This window comes from Morone saxatilis, unplaced genomic scaffold (assembly GCF_004916995.1).
Source record: "Morone saxatilis isolate NCDOM2014 unplaced genomic scaffold, NCSU_SB_2.0 Contig19, whole genome shotgun sequence".
NCBI lineage: Eukaryota > Metazoa > Chordata > Actinopteri > Moronidae > Morone > Morone saxatilis.
In genome coordinates this window covers 15,467,058-15,486,174 of record NW_023339751.1, presented here as the reverse complement: position 1 = coordinate 15,486,174, position 19,117 = coordinate 15,467,058, and the positions used below count along the sequence as shown (strand labels likewise).

The 19,117-nt window shown below is 38.8% G+C and overlaps 1 protein-coding gene across 3 annotated transcripts in view; it reads right to left on the bottom strand.

Annotated features, from left to right (window-relative positions):
• Nucleotides 1-6,360: 6,360 nt before the first annotated feature.
• phactr2 (phosphatase and actin regulator 2) overlaps nucleotides 6,361-19,117 on the bottom strand; it is a 24,776-nt gene continuing 12,019 nt past the window's right edge. For all 3 annotated transcript variants that reach the window (XM_035663088.1, XM_035663086.1, XM_035663089.1), the window contains 8 exons: nucleotides 17,548-18,091; nucleotides 17,113-17,285; nucleotides 16,182-16,338; nucleotides 15,777-15,832; nucleotides 13,934-13,995; nucleotides 13,417-13,554; nucleotides 12,750-12,826; nucleotides 6,361-11,818 (listed from right to left, as the gene is read on the bottom strand). In XM_035663088.1, coding sequence (XP_035518981.1) covers nucleotides 11,803-11,818; nucleotides 12,750-12,826; nucleotides 13,417-13,554; nucleotides 13,934-13,995; nucleotides 15,777-15,832; nucleotides 16,182-16,338; nucleotides 17,113-17,285; nucleotides 17,548-18,091 — 1,223 coding nt within the window. In that variant the 3' untranslated portion in view covers nucleotides 6,361-11,802. The remainder of the gene's footprint in view (nucleotides 11,819-12,749; nucleotides 12,827-13,416; nucleotides 13,555-13,933; nucleotides 13,996-15,776; nucleotides 15,833-16,181; nucleotides 16,339-17,112; nucleotides 17,286-17,547; nucleotides 18,092-19,117) is intronic.

Below are 19,117 nucleotides of genomic sequence, written 5' to 3'. Positions count from 1 at the left end.
GAATATACTCCTTGATATTCAACATAATCTGATGTTTTATCGGCACAATCACTGTGTTAAATAAACCGTAACGTCTTCAATGAAATGAAAGGAACATTTTTCAATAGTTTTTCCTTCTTTAAAAGGTAAGTCTTCTGTCGATCCCTTATTCTGGAAAGTAGGACATTTAATGATCACGATCGAGACATACAATCAAAGTTAAAATGGTACAGTAAAGACAATATACATTGATACTGACAATATAAAGGAATTGTGTAAAGAAAATGACCAAAAAGAAGTTTGGTCACAATGAAGATATATTAAATGATGCAGCAAATGCATACTGTATGTGAGGAAGACTGTGTGTGTATATGTAGATAGATAAACTGCATAAAGCTTATGAGCTGCGTGTACTGCTTATCCTGCACGGCTGTATATTTCAGCAGTGAATTTGTTTGGTCTGGCAAGGTTGTCCACCTACACAGTCTCTCACGCATGCACCATATTCACACATTTGTACCCAATCATCCACCCACACACGAGTGCACACAGATCAGCTGTGCCTGTATAAACACAGCCTGAAATGCTGTGTCCTCCTTTGTCTCATTGTAAGTAAAGTCAGTCAGTCAAGTAAATCATTGCATTGCCATGGAAACAATATGTCAGTCAAGTTACGGAAGAAAATCAAAGAACATCTTTGAAGAGGCGGCTGATTCCCATGCGTTCCATGTACAGGTCTGACAAGCCAGTAAAAGCTATTTCAGAGTGCAAATGAACTTCTCAAGCAGTTACGGTTTAAAAACTGCCATGAAACACAGCTCAGGGTAGACATTCAGAGACTTACTCCAGTTAGATTCAGTGTCTTTGATCAAGAGTGTTATGCCAGTAGAGATGAGAAAATGATTTGATAATGTAAATTGCCTTGGGGCTGGTTAAAGTAGAATACATGCTTGAAGTGACCTCTGTTTGGACTGAAGTGGGCAGCGGGCACAGTGAGATGTGTGACTAGAAAAGAGCAGCAGGCACCGAGGTTCGACTTGCTGACTTCAGGTGATTTATGGAAGCACACCGACGGCCAATTTCACACACACAAATACAGACACTTGGTGGGAGAGGATGCTAAGTATGACTCATTTTTGGATTGAAAGACAAGTCAGTGGTCGCCAAGGAAGTTCTTGTGTTGTGCATCACGTCTGGGTGTGTGTGTGTGTGTGTGTGTGTTGGAGGGTTTCTTAGTAGGGTAAGTCCTTGCCATCTGTCCTCGCTGTGAGAGTCGTGGAGATGGTGCTGCCAAGTCAGACGAGAAAGCAACGTGAGGTCTGTTTGTGCATGCACGCACGCACACACACACACGCACACATACATTAAACACTCCCATAAACTGCTTGAGTTGTTCTCTCCGAGACAGGAGCACATAAATAGACGTCTGCTCCTCGGTTTCCAGCGACGTCAGCGGAGACAGACTCTCCTCTTTTTTAATATAAGGCTTTCAGGTGGGTGTACTTTGATTATAGGCACTCAAAGGCAGCTTCAACACCCACTTTGTAGTTGAGGCACTCACCTGTACCTTCCACCTTGAGAGAGGTTTGATCATCACAAGGTTGTTTATTTAGCACGCTGAGATGGTTGGCCTTTTTTTGACAGATCTTTTTTGGTTAACATGACAAATGTTTAATGCAACAATTCCCTTTTTTTAAGTTTATTCTTAAGGCACCAGTGATAGAGTTTAAAGGGGGCAAAAAAACCCCATCTAACTGAAAAAGCTTGTTCTGTTTTGTCGATTCCTTCTGAAGTATTTCACAGTGGCTATAAATAGTTTCCTGCCTGCCAACACACACATACACACTATAAAGACTTTTAGAGTACAGGTACATAAAAACAGTTTTGTACACTCATAATACGCGTCATGTATTTGCAGTAAAAACTGTTTTGTTTCTGGAAATTAATGATCACATACAAAATGAGGTGAATAAAGATGTTGAATACACACCAGGGCTTCTAGCTGATGGATGGATCCTAATATAAGTCTTATGTTCTCTTCAAGTGTACACTTAGACTGGAAATAGTTTACACTTCAACTTTATACTGCTCTGGTTTTGAAAGTGTTGATTTAAATTCACAAAAAATTAAAAAAACACAGCAGCTGTTATTGGAACAAGGATAAATATAATTTGGCTCAATGGACAAAAAACAAAATGCCATGTTGCCCGTCCCTGTTTGTTTTGACCAGATGGTTCAACTTAATGCTTTTAGGGTTTCATAATTGATCCCCTTTTAATCTGTCACCATTTAAGTCCCACCAGTTCACGTCATTCAGGCTTTAGTCATAGACTAATGTTTATATTGCAGACACAAGTGACCCAAATCAGTTTTTTTTTGCTCATATGTGATCAGATCAGATTCTGTTTTTTTTTTTGAACAGCACAAATCACATGTAATCTGATCTTTTCCATTCTGATTTGGGCCACTTTCATATGTCAGATACAGGACTGATTTTTGAAAGAAGAAATTGTTTCCAGTGTGATTGTAGCCTGGATGTTTCCCAAAGAATCCTTATTGGAATTTGATTTATTATACTCAGTTATTATCGCAATTAATAACTTTTTCCTCACCTCATTTCACTTTGTTTTTCAAATATCCGGAGGTACTTAATCTGACACCTACAGAGTGAAGATGTTCAGCTCAATTTGACTTCAGATCTCTTGTGATGTGAGGCTCCATCACAGTCATACTGAGGTCATTAAGTAAAGGCCTGCTTGAACATCTCTCAGCCCAACACCCACTGCATCGATCTTATCTCAAATGGCAACTCATTAGCACCTTACCTCTCTGACCCTGCAGTGTCCAATTAATTCTGTTCCTTCACACAGGCCTGTTAAGACTATAGACTGGCTGTAAACTGCAGTGGCATTGGTGCATGTTTATATTTTAAAATGGCGCCCGACACAATGAAACAGCCACTTGGCCTTTCTGTGTTCATGCTGATGTGAGTGCCTCGTTTGGCCGTTAGTACACACTTGCTCTCCCCTCTGATTACACAGGAGCTCAGCCAAACGGTGAAAAGGTCCAGGAAGCACATTTACCCTCGTCAAATATGAATGCCCCCACAATCCAATTATCTTTGCCCTTCTCTGCCACCCACCTGTTTTATCCATCTATCTGCCTTAACTCTTATTCTCCATTGTTCTCCTCCACTAAACTCTTCCGCTCTCATCTTCTCCGCTGCTGACGCCTCCCCCTCCCTCCCCGTCCCCACTCCTCAGAACCTTCCTTCCTTTTCTCCCACTTTCTGTTCCTTCCTCCATCTCGACTGTTCAGACACCAGTGGAGTGGAAACCTCCAAGATAAAAACATACAAGTAATGAGTGCAGCGGAGACAAACACATAAATATTTTCTGTGAGGAACGCAGCAGTGTGTGTCTGGCATCATTTTCTTCAACTAAATGCAAACAGAAATGGCACTCAGGAGGAGAACGCAATTGAACACTAGACTTTTATGATGAATATTTTTCTCAACGGTATCTTTAATAGTTTTGTGCAATTAAAGTATGAAAGTTTACCTTAAACTCATCTTTGGATAATAGAAAATCCAGAGTCTTTTTGAAATAAAGGTTTTCACCCACACCTCACTGAACAATTAATTTTTCATAAAAGCACAGAAAAATAAAAGCTTTTGATTTTGATTTTTTTTTCTTTGCTGCACTGTTAATCTTTTATAACCTCACACTCTTTTGCAAAGAGTGCAAGTCATTTGAGAAGTGGAATGACTAATATGAACAGTATGACCGCTCGGAGTAAACCCTCTAATAATCACACTTTTTGTGACCTCGCAGGATATTAGACTGATGATTAATAGTCACCCTTTTCCAATTGAGGAGTAGACCTGCATTACAGCCGAGACCTCCAGGCAGTGTGCCAGGGACAAAAGTGCCTTTCCTGTCCTGCCTGGGAAACTTCATTAACGAAGGGAGTGTGTGTATGTGTGTGTTTTACAACTTGTGTGACTTTTGGGGCTGAAAAGAAGAAACTTTTTGGAGAAGATTGTATGGTTAACAAAGGGTAAGTAAAGTTTAAGATAAAGGTGAGGATTTAGGGGATGAGTGTGGGTCCTCACAGCTGAAAGAAGTGTGTGTGTGTGTGTGTGTTTGTGTGTAAGAGAGAGCAGGAGGTTTATGATCACTGTGGTCCAGGAGGGTATCTTTCAGATATAAGCACCAGCTGCTACAGTTATATCGCTGTCCTCCTTTGCTCTATAAAACTGATTATCACCAGTCAGAATAATATATATATGTCAAACTTGGGAGCTGCAGAGGTCTGCGGGTGGGTGTACATCATGAGCAAATCAAAACCTTCAATTCACATCCTTGTCGCTGAGGTCAAGTTGTAGCATGTGCTGTAAAACAAACTCCAAAGCCATCAAATTATCAGAGAAGGCCTTCAAAGTTGAACGTAAGCCCCGCTGCTGACTCACGTCTCTGTCTCTCTCTCTCGGACTGTCTCTCATTTCCTACCATCTCTTTCTCTGGAGTCTTTTTCCGGCCTCTCGTTGTCCCTCGTCTCCTTCAAACTCTATAGTTCTCATTTCCTTGTCCTCTCCTTCAGAGCCAACTCCATTATGCCCACATCCTCTTTAAAAGCAGGTTCGTACTCGTGCAGCTGAATAGATAGGGCTGAAATTGGATACTTTGATTGAGTCATTCGCAGAGAAACCAAAATATACACTCATTCAAAGGTTCTGAGATGTTTGCAACACATGCACTCTAAGACCGCAAAATCCTGCATCGAAGGAAGCATAAAATAAAAAACAGCAGAAACAAACAACTCACATTCATCTTGAATATTTATCGAAAAACTTTTTTTGGCAAAATGTAGTTTTAATGGCACGGCATAGTAATGTGGTTCATCTCTCAGTCCTGTGTTGTCATATTGTGGACTGAAGATGAATTTGAATATCGACTCGCTGCTCGGGAAGCAGCTATTAGACTAACTGGAATTGTGTTATTTTCCATTTGTAAAATGAAAAGGGTGTGTATTACAACATGCACAGGATTTTAACAGGAGTTCCTTGCGCTTGGTTTTATTAGAAGGCAACTGAGCCACAAGTGTAAAAAGATGGGAGGAGAAACATGCACAGACTAAATGAGACAGTGGTAATGCTCTCATTTTGACTTCAGTATACGGGGACATTATATACATTACCTTTGAGTCTGAAAAGAGTTTCTGTGGGACTGTACACCAGTGCTTTGGGCTAAATACTAAAATACTAACATGCTCACTCAATATTAACATGCATATGTTCAGCAGGTTTACAATTATAGTTAAGCCTTTTAGCATGTTAACATGGTAATTCACAGTGAACTCACAGTAAACAACTACACAAGAACAGCTGAGGCTGGGCAAATAAAAATTCTGACCTGCATGTGGCACCAAATGAAAACTTGAGGTTGATACAGTTTATTCTGAGGGGAACATTTCACAGCAGTCCATCTAATAGTTGTTGAGACCTTTACCTCAAAACCACAAATGACAACCTCATGCCGCTACGGAAAAGTTCACAGTATTCATCCTCTGGGCACAATGTACCAGATTTCGTGCCAATTTTTCAAATAGGACCGAAGTGGTGGACCAACTAACAGACCCATTGTCCCCTGAGCTACTGTGGTTAATAAAAAATACATATGCATCAGCTCACTTTGTGCAGAATCGTTTGTCCTTTTTTAACCCAAGAGGAAAGTCAGTGAGAGCCACAGGCACAGCAAAGTTCAGAGCAGATTTATAGTAAGAGTAATTACGCTGTCATCCTCAACAATTTTTCAAATTCAGGGCACATGAAAGGGGATGAGAAAAGCTGAGTTAAAGGCTTTCTTCATTTTTTTTATACCTTACAAAGGCTTAATTGGTACTAATTGCTACAATTTGGCATTTCCAGATAAACTGTAAATTTAATCATAGTCATCCTTGGAACCTCTCTGTAAAAGAATTGGCTCAATTTTTAATTAGTTAAATCTACAAGGAATGATGTAATGTATTTAAAAATAAAACCCTACTGAGACTAAGTGTCTTGCTCTTTCTATTTCATGTCTTTGAATAGTGAATTAAGAAACGCGGCCTTCAAGGACTCTGAAATCTGCCAGCAATACTACATTAATAGAAAAGAGATAATGGGGATCAATTCAATTTCACTTCTTCTTACATGCTAGTTGGGCATGTGCAAATATATTATCTGGATTTTTTTTGTGGAAACATGCTTTTTCCATGTTAGAACTGTCATGTATTGAAGTATACATTTCTATTTATACATTCCTCTCTAATATGCTCAAGTCTGTTACTATTCCTAAAGTGATTAAAGAAAGAACAAAAAAAACAAGATGACAAAACAGATGTTTTTTCACGATTCTTTATATACAAAAACAATATACAGTTTGGACGTAACAGTAGATGTTTTGGGGATATATGACATTATTCTACAACTTCAAAGATCAATCTTGTCTCAAACATATAGGAAAGGGTGTTTTTTTAAATATCCAGTCCTTTGGTGTTTCCTTTGAGTATCTGTTGTGTGAAAAGAAAATGAATGCATTTAAAGTTGGAAGGTTTATAGTGTGATTCCCCAGCGAACGAATACCAAACTGAGATTTCACAAGATCAAGAAAAGATTATACATTGAAGATAAAGGGCTTTCGTTCAACAACAGCAGCAGTCTGATTATGGCCCTGATGGGATCTGATTGGGGGAAGTGATAAAGGAAGCCTCAAGCACCATCACATCATTACAAATGTAAACATCTTCATGAACTGGTGAAAGTCTCCAGTTCTGCAGATTAATTGTAATAACAAGCCGGGAAAGGAAGTGTCAAAATGGCCACGAATTCAAGTGGAATTATAGAGAAAATTGCTTTTCAAATGTAATGACATGTATGTTGGATTTTATTCCGTATTTTACATTTGAAAGTGTCTTTGGGGTCTTACTCTCATAAGGTTTATTGTGTTTATTTTACAGTTTCATACAAGATGAGATGAAACAGACTGCAGCCATTATCGTTTTTACAGGACTCGCTCCTTTAATACTGACTGGTTATGACTAAACACCAACTGTCAAGGCTCTTCCAAACTCTATACAGATACTATACATAACTCTGGACTAAAATATGGAATTACGCATCAGTGTTGGAGGAAAAAAAAAACAAGACTTAAAAGATAGATGTGGTTACAGTCCACATCAAGACTCCCCTGTAAGTAGTTTCATTATTACAAAGACACCAATGTTTTTAACCTAGATTTAAAAAAAAAAAAAAAACAGGACAAGATTTCTAAAGCTTCTTATTAGCTAACACTATGTAACCTCTATATTGTATTCCTAAGCAGCATATAAACACTTCATAAATGATTTATAAATTGTAAGCAAACATAAAGACATTAAGTCTCAAGTGTTTCTTAATGTATTTGGTCACCAATTAAAAACTCTCAGATTAAGCATCCGTAACTGGTGTATAAACAGCTAATGAATGACTGATAGCATAGTATAACATGACTGTTATTATAACTAACTCTTAGTGTTACAAAGCATTTCCTTAACAATCATTTGTACACATGTACAAATCATTCACAGACAGGTTTAAAACCATGTATGCCTGTGTATACATTATATAAGATTGCAAATATATTGCAAAGTATTCATGTTTATTCAGCAGTTGTGGATGCTTCATGAGGAGTTTAAGTTGTTACCAATACATTATCAAACACTGTATTGATAAATTATTATCACCTTTTAGGTTGATATGGCGAATAGTTGCTTATTTACACATCCAGCTGTTACATTACAATTCATTTTGAGTCTTTTTTCTGGCCTCCTGATGAATGTAAGTCCTTAATATTAACTCTTTTAGCTCAGGTTTTGGTCTCTACCTGCTCCTGAGGACATTATCTTTAGCTCACCACATGCTCCACTATATTCACCAGCTAGTCGGTAACTGGGTGTCTGCTGCGCAGGTAGTGTACAGTGGTTTTTTTGTGGCTGACAACAGTTGCCAGCTGTGGCCGAAAACAACACTACGAGCGGTGATAGTGAACCAAAACAATGAGCTGAAACTCACTATAAAGCTCAGTAAAGCTGGGGAAAGCTGCAGATTCAGGTGATAATGCCCTGTAGGTTCATCACTATTCACATTGTCACTTCATATATCATTAATTATTGTTACAAAAATATTAGTTATAGCACCTTTAAATGTCTTTATATCTGCTTACACACCTACATAACCTTTTATTCATTGACTATATACTGCTTAAATGCTAAATAGGCTGGGTTAAAATAAATGTTACCAGTTACACTTTATCTGGATTAATGTATTGTATTTTTGTGGTGCAAGCAGCATATTTACGTCGTCAGCCATGACGGAATCAGAGCTGTACCACGAGGTAAGACTTTTAATTTGTGTATAAAAAAATAAGAGCTTTCTGGTCTTTTATTACAGTATTTGCTCTTAGTGCGCACCGTGTTCCCCTTTACAGAAGCTAATTTCACACTACCGCTCAGACTCATGCTTACTTTCAGATTATTTACTGTACCTAATCGCATGTAGTTAAAACTTGAGCATGTTTATCATGATTAAGATTAAAGTCACATCCATCCGTTTTTTCTAGTTTGTGCAGTATGCACTATGGTCATCTGATGAAATGAATCAAAAGTAAAGGTCCAGAAAGGATTATAAATTGCTTTTAAACTGAGTCACCATCCATGAAATACCCGCTGCACTGCACCAGCTGACTTCAGTTGAAGTGAAGGTGGAACGAATACAAAATAACCAGAGAGAGATTTATCACTACCTATATAATGTCTTATACATGGTCTGCTTAGGAAACAGATGAACAGGCATGACAATTATTTAACATACTGTGATTAATATGCTGCCTAAAAACAGCACGTATATATGTGATGAACTGTTAATCTCATTACAATTGACTGAGGATGATTAAAAAAAAAACAAGACAATTACAATCAGAGCTTAAAACATTCACATCAAAATTCTATTGTATCATATTGGTAGTAAAATTGATTTCAATGTATGCACATGCTCGATATACATTCTGTACAAAATAATCAATATATAACAACATACATATTGACATTATTGAATACTGTTGGTTCTTTTCCATCACTGTACATCACTTCATGTTACAACCTATGCACATTCAGAAGCAGGAAGAATCAATCTGTCCTTTTCTTTACTTTTTGTTAGGATGACGAGGGGTCGGAGATCTATTATGAGAACACAAGCCTTCAGACGTCAGCAAGCTCAATCTGTCAATCACTTTTCAGCAAACAACTCCTTTATAGTCCAAATATGCTGGGAGGAGAAAGAACGTTTTGTTTAACTTTTATATCCACTGCAATGAGTAAAGGTCCCAGCTTCTTATATTAGTCCTAAAATATTTTAGAGAGAAAGGTATAGGCTCCAGTTTCTTTTAGTCAGCCAAACATTCTGGCATTCACACAAAAACAAATCATTATTAATTGATCGCCTCTACATTTTGCATTGACATACGTCTCGAGTATCTGGATTCTATCATGATGAATCACTTGAAGCAGAAAATCTATAAATGCACCAAACTGTGAGACAAATGTCCAAAAAACATAATTCCACACATAGACCAACTTTCTGTGTATCTGCACATTTAAACAAAAGTAAATCCTCTTCAGTGTAGTTAAGTTGTTGTGCAGCCAACACTGTTACCTATTTGTCTTTAATCTCTTAACAATACAATTCAATTCAGACTTCTAAAAAGAGTGCAAAAACAAATTTAATCCCAAAGAGCAGTGGAATATAAAATGGGTTGAAATGCTACTTCATAACCTCCCTTGTGCCAGCTTAGATCACTATAAGACGCATCAATGTTTTAGCTTTGCCTTACATGTGATATTAAAGGAATAGTTCAACACTTTGAGAAATAGCCTCTGCGCTAAATATGAAGCTACAACCAGCAGGCGATTAGCTTAGCTTAGCATAAAGACTGGAAAGAGGGGGAAACAGCTAGGCTGGCTCTGTTTAAAGGTTAAAAAAATGTCTACCAGTGCCTCTTAGTAAACATTTATTATATATATATTTAATGTTTACAAAAACTGAAGAGCCAGTTTATGCTAATCTAAGCTAATGGCCTGTTTGCTGTAGCTCTATATTTAGCGTACAGAAATTAGAGTGTACATTTACATTATAGCGCTGCAACTAACAATTACTTAGACAATTTGTCGATTATTTTCTTTATTAATTGATTTATTGTTTCATCTCTAAAATAGAAAATTCCTATTATAATTTTCTAAATTCAATCTGAATTGCTTGTTTTATCCAGATCCCTACGGTATTCAGTTTAATATCATACATGACAAAAACAGCATCAAATCTCCACCTGAGCAGCAACAGTTTTCTTTAAATTACTGAAATCGATTATGACATTAGTTTCAGATTAGTTTCCTGTTGACTGACTAAAGAAATAACTGACACATTTTTCTAGTGTATTTTTGCAAATGTTGAACAATTCCTTTAAATTTTCAGGTCCATGATAAATTCTACAGTTTGGAAGCCAAAAGAGAAACAGATCTGGATTCAAGGTGCATGTTAGGACAAAGTGGAAAAGGGCTACTTGTCACCAAGTCTCTTCTTACATTTCTATCACAGGCTGACAGTTTGAGGAAATGGAAAATAAAGTACCTCCACTTCTTCTTAAAGCCGGTTGATTGCTTCAGTGGTGAAACTCTCAGTGCTTGTTCTCATTCATAAAACCTTTATATGAAGTCAACAAAATTGAACCTGTAAACGTTAAAATAAGGCCAAAATACAATCAAATCAAATTTCTGCTTTTTTCTTTGGCACCAAGTCACTCTGAGTAAGAGCTCCAGCCAAAAGCCTAAAATAAAAAACTTGAGTCAAAGCCCTCTAAACAGCAAGTCCAGCACTTTGTGATCAGAGATTTGCACTTAATAACTCAACACAGGATATATGATGGTACATGATCATTATGTATCATCAGGAAGAGTGCTGAGGGATTGGAATTGGCTAGAATTTAAATGATTTTCATTGCACTTCACTCTTAAAGCCTCAGGTTTCCACCGAACTCTCAGCTTCAGCAGTTATAAATATAACACTCGCAGGCTGTTCTTCATCTACATACACATCTCTGTACTTACATTCTATAACTCTTATAATATAATGCCCTCTAGTGGCAAAAATGAACTGCAGTATTTCAGATTCAACTCCAAGAGGCACATAGGGGCAGCACAAACTGCCTCTCCTCCCCTCGGATCTGTGACATAAGCACTGACATCAGCACACAACCATCCAATTGCTCCCATTTCCTGGCCTAGGAGGATGCCCATACATGGCCATTTGGCAGTTTATGGCAAGGCATACGTACATAAGTACACAAACTCTTAAGTACAATTGAGCCACATTCATTACTACGAGGGTCATTTTGCCCATTTTTCCTCCATTGAACGTCTCATTACAAGGCCAGAAGTGAACCAAAAACAGACAACAAAAAACCCATCACATACCAGAAGGATCTGGCCATCTGCAATAAATAAATGGTTCTAATCAGAATGCTATAGACACCATTGATTTTAGATATGTGCAAATGTTTCACTGGTGTCCCTTGATTGACTGAGGCCTTAAGACACACCTGTAGCTGTCAAATAAACATATCATCAGGTGCAAGAGGATCCCAAAGCAAAGTAGACTGAGCTGCGTACTGAGGGTCTGAAGGACCGGGGGACTGCTGGGAGCTGTAGACCGGAGAGCTTGTGGTGCTGACGTCCAGCTGGCAGTGAGAGCGCTCAGGGCCGATGGAATCTGAAAAAAAACACAAACACACAGGCTTTAATTCAAGAAAATATAATACACACATACACAAGATTAGACTATAAAGCAATCAATACAGATGACTTTTTGTTTAGATGCCTCTGTTGTTCATTGTATCTTGCAAGGTTTTTAAAGTTTCTGTCACTTTAGAGCAATAATATACGCACATACAACGTAGTTTAAGCTGAGGCTATGTGCTAAAAGTGTTTGTTCAAATTACATATGAGTTCTTATTCAAACTTGATAAAGCTGGAGATATTCAATGCAAAAAATTGTTTCTCTCCCATATGGATCTTCAACAGGCACAAAAACACTGCTCCAACACCTGCCCTTTGAAAATGAATTTATGTTACCTTGAGCTGCTTCCAATGGCTTTAGAGAATGAAAAGGTACTGGAGGTAATGGTGTTCAGTGCACTTTTGTGTTTAAACTGCGGCCATACATTTATTCTTTACATAATTATCAGGATGTATGCTACTACTGCAGCTTGACTTGTCAAAAGACCTTGGAAAAATAAAGCAGTACAACATACAGAAGAGTGATTTACACAAAAAAAGATATTTCTCAATTGCAGATTTTTGAATTATAAAGGTGAAGAATTTCTGCCAGGTATTAATGTTTTACTGATGGACTAACTGCTGGATACACTATAACAACATGTTACCCAGATCCACAACATATAATCGAGTGAGCTTTAACTTTATTGGCAGTCGATGCCTGAGGCTAATGAACTGGAGTTGACCCAGGTGTATATCATGACTTTAATGTGGTTAAAGGAAATGGCTTTGGGCAACCAGAATAATATAAATATTGATCAATGTGAGCTAATAAACAGCAGGATTTACGGTGATAAATTACTAATGAAGCGTGAGTTATCGCCAGAGTCGAGCTAAATGGTGGAGGTCATCGACCGCTCGAGTACCTGGTGAACTGTTTGCTGTCTTCATGAACCTCCATCTCTCGGCTCTTAAACTCATTCAGCTCCTTACGGATAGCAGCCTGAGGGGTAGACACACACACAAACACACACAAACACACAAAATGATAAAAATGCACCTAGCAGGACAAGGCCAACTGTCTCTCCCCATAAACACATCAAAACAGCTATTACTCAGTCTGCTCTAATCACATCCACTCTGTGGCCTCTCATTTGGACTTTTTGAGCTCTTCTTGTGGAAGTTCTTTCCATAAATCTGCGCTGCGGCAGACTTCCCCACAATTCACAGTTTAATGTTCCAATGTTGACAGACAAAAGTTAAAAAAGTGCTGGTAAGATCATTTTTACATGTACACAGCAGTAAACATTTGTGTTGTTCTTTGTTTGCACAATTATGTCGATTTTTGTCATTATCAATTAATAATAATAACATAGTATTATTATATTCATTAAACTATATTAAATTATATAAAAAACTTTTGACGTGCCACAGGTAAGGTAAGTCCATGTACTTTGACGTCCTGTAACTGCCTGTAGTACACTTACAAGCACCACAGACAGGCGTATAAGTTAATAATATAATGAGAGAAAAAAAGCAGTCAATCAAACCAAAAAATCCAGATTTCACAATATAGTGTATTAACTGTAGCACCTTGTCAGCAGGAGTAAGCCGTGTCCAGGGTTTGTCTGCCCGCCGGTCATAATCCTTGGCATCTGTTACCTCCACATACTCATTAAAACGCAGGATCCTGCGAGCGACGAGCTCTGCCACTGTGGGCCTCACACTCAGCTACACACAGAAAGGGAGAGAGAAATTAGACTATAAACGTCAAAATGAAGGAGGGAATTTATGTTATATTAAAGTCAGTAACATGCTGTATTTGTGTTTATACGTTGTATTCATTCTTAAAAATTTTTCCAAGAAGCAACTGTGATCTTTTATCACAAGAGCTAGAGATACAGAAAATGCCCATTTAACATCTCAGCTGAAAGAAGAGTTTCAGTTCCATCTGTGTCCACTAGATGGACTTATCTCTCCGCACAAAGCATCTTTTCTGCCTCCTAACATCACTCATAAGGTGGAGCAAAACATATTAGCAGCTAAATATAGACTCACTCTGTCCTTTCTGTTCTAGCTTATGTGTGTGTAGGGTTGGTGTTTACAGTACCTTTCTGGAGAGTCTCCTTTTAATCTCCTGCTTGGCTTCTTGCTCCTCTGCTTCATTCTTTTCTGCATGCAGAGAACCAAGAGTCATTTCACACCCTCTGTGCCTGCAACAAGCTTCTGCTTCTATTTATAACGGCAAGATGTGTTTCATATTTAATCGTGCCCGTGGTTATGAAGCGGTGTGAGTGGCCTAACATATACAAAAGCAAAGGGGGATAATTATGTCCTTAGATGTCCTTTAGAGACAGAATGAATCATTGGAGTTGAATCTGTGCTGCATTCACTTTTCTGTCCTTGTCATGGATGTACAGTATATATATATATGTGTGTGTGTGTGTGTGTGTAAACAACTTGGCCTGGGATGCTGGTCAACTCTTTGACCTCTAGTGGTCCCATCAGAGATTGAAATAGAAGCCATCTGGGATTCACAGCACAGAAACCAGTCACCTAACTCCTCTTTCCCATAATCAGGGCAACTGTGTATGGCTACTTTTTTCTGTCTGTGTCTCTTACTTAATTACAATAAATATCAGTCATCTTCCTGCTGAAGTTGCAAAAAACGGCTTATCTTAACATCTGGTTACAAAAGGTACACATGCCCTGCAAAGTTTTTTGCTCCAGTTTTAACAAGACACTTGTTAACACACTAGATCAGTATCACTGCAGCCGTCAGTTGTGAAGGTGAAGGTTCATTCTAGCAGTTGTTGTAACAGCTGTTGTATATTTAATTACAGCCTTAAAGAACTGGAAGTGTTCACTCATGGATAAACTTTAGACCCAAATGGAGGAACTTGTTCAAATAATTTGTAGTCATGGTATACTGTTGTTGTAATTATTTCCCTACAATATACCACCTAAGTATTGGATGCTATCTGACATATAATTTTAATTTCCTGTGTTTTATCCACTGGATACAAACTGGTTGATTGTGGACTGCTTGCTATCATTTTTCACTTAGCATAAAGCAACAGATATTACATAACTACTCAGTATTTAGCAGGACAACAAGCTATTTGAATTGGCTCAGTCACGCCAAGAGAAAAATGACTGTGAAATCGTAAAAACCCAAAGCTTTAATGCCTCTTTTAAGTCTCTGAAATGCAAAGCTGGCATAAAAAATAAATCCAGCTGAATGATGAATGAATTAATTAAATCCTGCTTGGTAACATGACATACAAATTTGACTGAATATTTCTGTCTATTTAATATTTATTAAGGTGGGTATGTAGTGTGTGTCTAACCGACTGACCTGAACTAACTTTTATTACTGTGGTGACCAAAGTAATGATGAAAAATCATCCCAATCTTGAGGCAGTCTCTAAAATAACACAGACCTCAGTGTGGCCAACCACATCGGTTCATCTCACAAAGCTTCTAATAGACAGTAACTCATAATTTAGACAGGCATATCGGTCTCATCTATCTGATTAATGAGACTCACAAGGTCGTATCTGGCATACTGTTGCTGCGTGTTGTTGCAATTATGACCTGTGTGGACCTCCTCTTTGTGCCAGGAATAAAAATGGACAGCTTCTGTGGCTGCATGTTGTAACAGTGTGTTAACATCGGCTTTCTTAGATTTTTTTTTACTGGCATGTATACACATCCCCACCACATATCAGATGAGGTAGTGCAGGGCGTTAAGTCTAAATTTGTTAGGTGTGAATACATTTTCAGCAAGCTTGGAAACCAGAGTAGCTCCACACACATTTTCATGCAACCATACTGATACTTCCTGATATTGTCATTGCAAAAAAACATTTAAGCTTCTAAACATCACAATAATCATAAAAGTGTTGCATCGCGTCACCCCTCAGTTTAATAGTGTATTCCAGATAACTTACGCTTGAGGATGTTTCTCTGCTCCAGCTCCTCTGTGGTGGGTCTTTGGCTCAGGCGCCTGGAAAGAGAAAACTTGTGTTCACATACTTCTTTACAAGGAGCAGATAGGAAATGATTTAAACCTTACACAGTGACTTCTACAGAAAAACAACAAGACTTATCACAACAACACCCTTTTTTTGTTTTAATCCAAGGGCTGTTTGCCACCAGCCTTTTTGCCTCAACTGGTAGAAAAAGTCAAAGTAAACTTCAGCACAGATTTTTACTGTGCATCATTTGTACCAGTACACCACCCACAACTACACCAAAAAGTTACCCCACATCCCAGCCAAATCTATGATGAAAATTCACACCTAGATTCATTTTCACACCATGCTGAGTGTGTGTGTGTGTGTCTGAGTCTGTACCTGACTAGTTTGCTGCCTATTTGTTGGCGAAGCTCGTGTCTCTCTGTCTCGGAGCTCCGAGGCAGAATGTTTTTCTCCTCTAGCTCTTTCTTGCTAGGTCGGTTCCCCAGCTTGATGTTCAGGGTGTCTCGTCTGCGGATCTTAATTGCCAGAGAGCCTGGAACAGAGAAGAACACAAAGAACTAGTCACTGAGGGCCTTGAAACAACCTGTGTGTAGATCAGCTGCAGATAATAATAAAGCATCAACCACTGTAGCCATTCAGTGATGATACATGTCTTATGAGTGTCCATCGTGGATAAAGATTAGTCACAATCATTTAAACACAGAAATTATGTTCAGATATGACTTTGTGACACAGTCTGCAATCAACCCTCCGACACGTGAAGATAGATAGATTCAGTGTCAAAACCCTAGTCTGACACTGGCTTTGGGAGAAACATCACTAACTAAACTTACACGGCACTTTAGCTGAACCTCCATAAGATGCATGTGAAGTTTGCAGTGTAGTAATAAGGCTCTAGCTGGCATTACTTCTTAGAATGTACTCGCTTATGATTATTAATATTAAAAATAGCTATCCATGATTTCTTGCACTGTAATTGAATAAAATACATAATTTGATACAATTTTGAAATTATCATCACACCCTGAAAGTCACTATTGTCACTTCTTCTGTTCAAATGGATGAAAATTGAATTATACCACAATCTGCAGGTGACACTGACTTGTCAGGATGTTCAAACTGCGTGAAAGAACAGGAAGAACATAATGAACTGCTAACTCAGTGTCATGCTTCTTTCTTAGGCCAGCATTTGAAACCCATTACAAAATTAATAGCATATTCTTAATGAAATGATCTGTAGTCATGTGGAGCTTCTCTAAAATGTTTTTCAATTATTGTGTGATGTGTTAAAAAACTAATGCCATACTGGTTGTGTACTCGTCTTCCTCCTCATCCTCCTCATCGCGGTACAGGATTGGTCCATCGGAATCAGAGTCACTAGTTTGGCTGTCTCTCGGCCTATCAGGGATCACCGTCACCTCGGCCTTCTCCGTGTTCACGCTGAGGCCCTGCGGCTTTTCAGCCGGGCGCTCTGCCGACCTGCAGGAAGCAATAACAAGACATTTGTTGCAATAGAACAAATACAGAAATTTGTAAAGCTGGATTCACAAATGATTAATACATTTCCTTATTGCACACAATTAATTTAACCCATTGCTTAAATGAAAATCCGTATTATCAAGTGACTCCAGTAAGACTATGTGTGGATATGTAATGTGCTCTAGAAGTATCAGACTGACAAGCAGAGAAGACAAACATAAGGCATGTTTCAACAACTCTTCTGTCTCTACTAGATTTTTACCTCAGGCCGTTCTCCACAGCAGATGCCGTTTCTCCTTTCTTCTTTTCTTCTGCTCCTCCCTCCCCTCCCGTTCTCCCCTGTCTATCCCCCTTTGAGCTGCTGTCTCTCTCTCCCTCTGTGAAGGAAGTGTCCTCGGTAGCAGAGTTGATATGGGAACACTGGACTGTGGGTTCAGGAGCCATACCTTTGTGGGTCTCCTCACCCGCAGCAGTGGCTTTGGGAGCAGATTTAGGCTCGACACCAGGCTGAGCAGCAGCCTGAATTCCCTCTGTCTGATTGCCTGAGGCTTTCGACGAGGCAGGCTTGGTGTTTGAGGAGAGAGGCGAGGATTTTAACTCCCCGGGCTGGCTATGAGTCTCTGCAGAGCCCTTTTGAGGTACGGGGGAAGAGGTGGGAGTGTCTGATTTCCGGTTGGTCCTTGCATCTGTCCCACCAGTCTGTGCTGCAGCGCCGTCGTCCTTAGTCGCACGAGAACGAGGGGTGAGGGTGGAGGCAGCCGTGGTTTTTGTTGTGCACCCTGCCTTCTTTGGATGGGAAGATTTAGCTGGGGAGAAGCAGGAGCAAGAAAAAGACAAATGAAAATAAGGAAAATGTTTTTTTCTTTTCTCCAGGTGCTCGAGTTTTCTCCCATAGTTTGAAGACATGCAGGTTACACAGACTTCTTTTTATTATTTAAAAAGCAAAGAAAAAAGGCCTTTGGGGAAACATCAGAAACACTTCCTTTTGTCTCAACCGGTTAGATTGGGGGCGTCTGTGTCAATAGACAGCAGCATGTAGGCTGAGCCTTGGTGGGGGAAAAGTAGACAAACTCACACTACAGCAAAGAAGTCATGTGCAGACTGTGCCGTTAGCAGTAGTATTGAACAGTAAGAACCACACAATATGTATTTGCAGGAAAGTTTACATGCTGTTTAACTGCATCTGAGAAGCTCATTAGCCATATAGCCTACAAACAGCTAACGTTTTATTGGTCGCTGGTTCAACAACCTTAAAAATGTGCATGACAAAATGATTGTTCACGTGAGTAAGTCAGATAAGAAGTAGACTCTAGCATGAACGCTAATGAGCGTTGTAGTTCAAAGTCTTCAAACCAAATATGGTTTCAGAGCTAGCAATTTGATTCTCCAGCTGCGTAGATGGAGAACTAGTGGTATTTTGTATTCTTATTGACAACTGTCATCGACTTACAATTAATTTAGACTAATCATTTCAGCCCTAGTCTACACTACATGTGCATTCCAAGTATTAGAACATGCTGTCAGGCATAGTAGTTCAGTATTAAAATAACATTTTTAAAACTGTGGCAAATATAGAAATACCTAAGGTAATACTAGCTGAAATAGTCCTCCAAGTGTCTGTGAAGTGTCTTTGTGTGCTGGTAAAAGCAGCCTGAGGAAAAGGATGAACTTAAAATGTTATTAAAATACTAATGAAACAACTTTTGTCCCACTTCCTGAATAACTCAACATAGAGGCCTTCATAAAATACAGCATGAACATCACATGCAATATTCTGGGCTCCGTGCTACGCAGTTTCAACATGCTGTAGGTTAGTACACACACACACACAC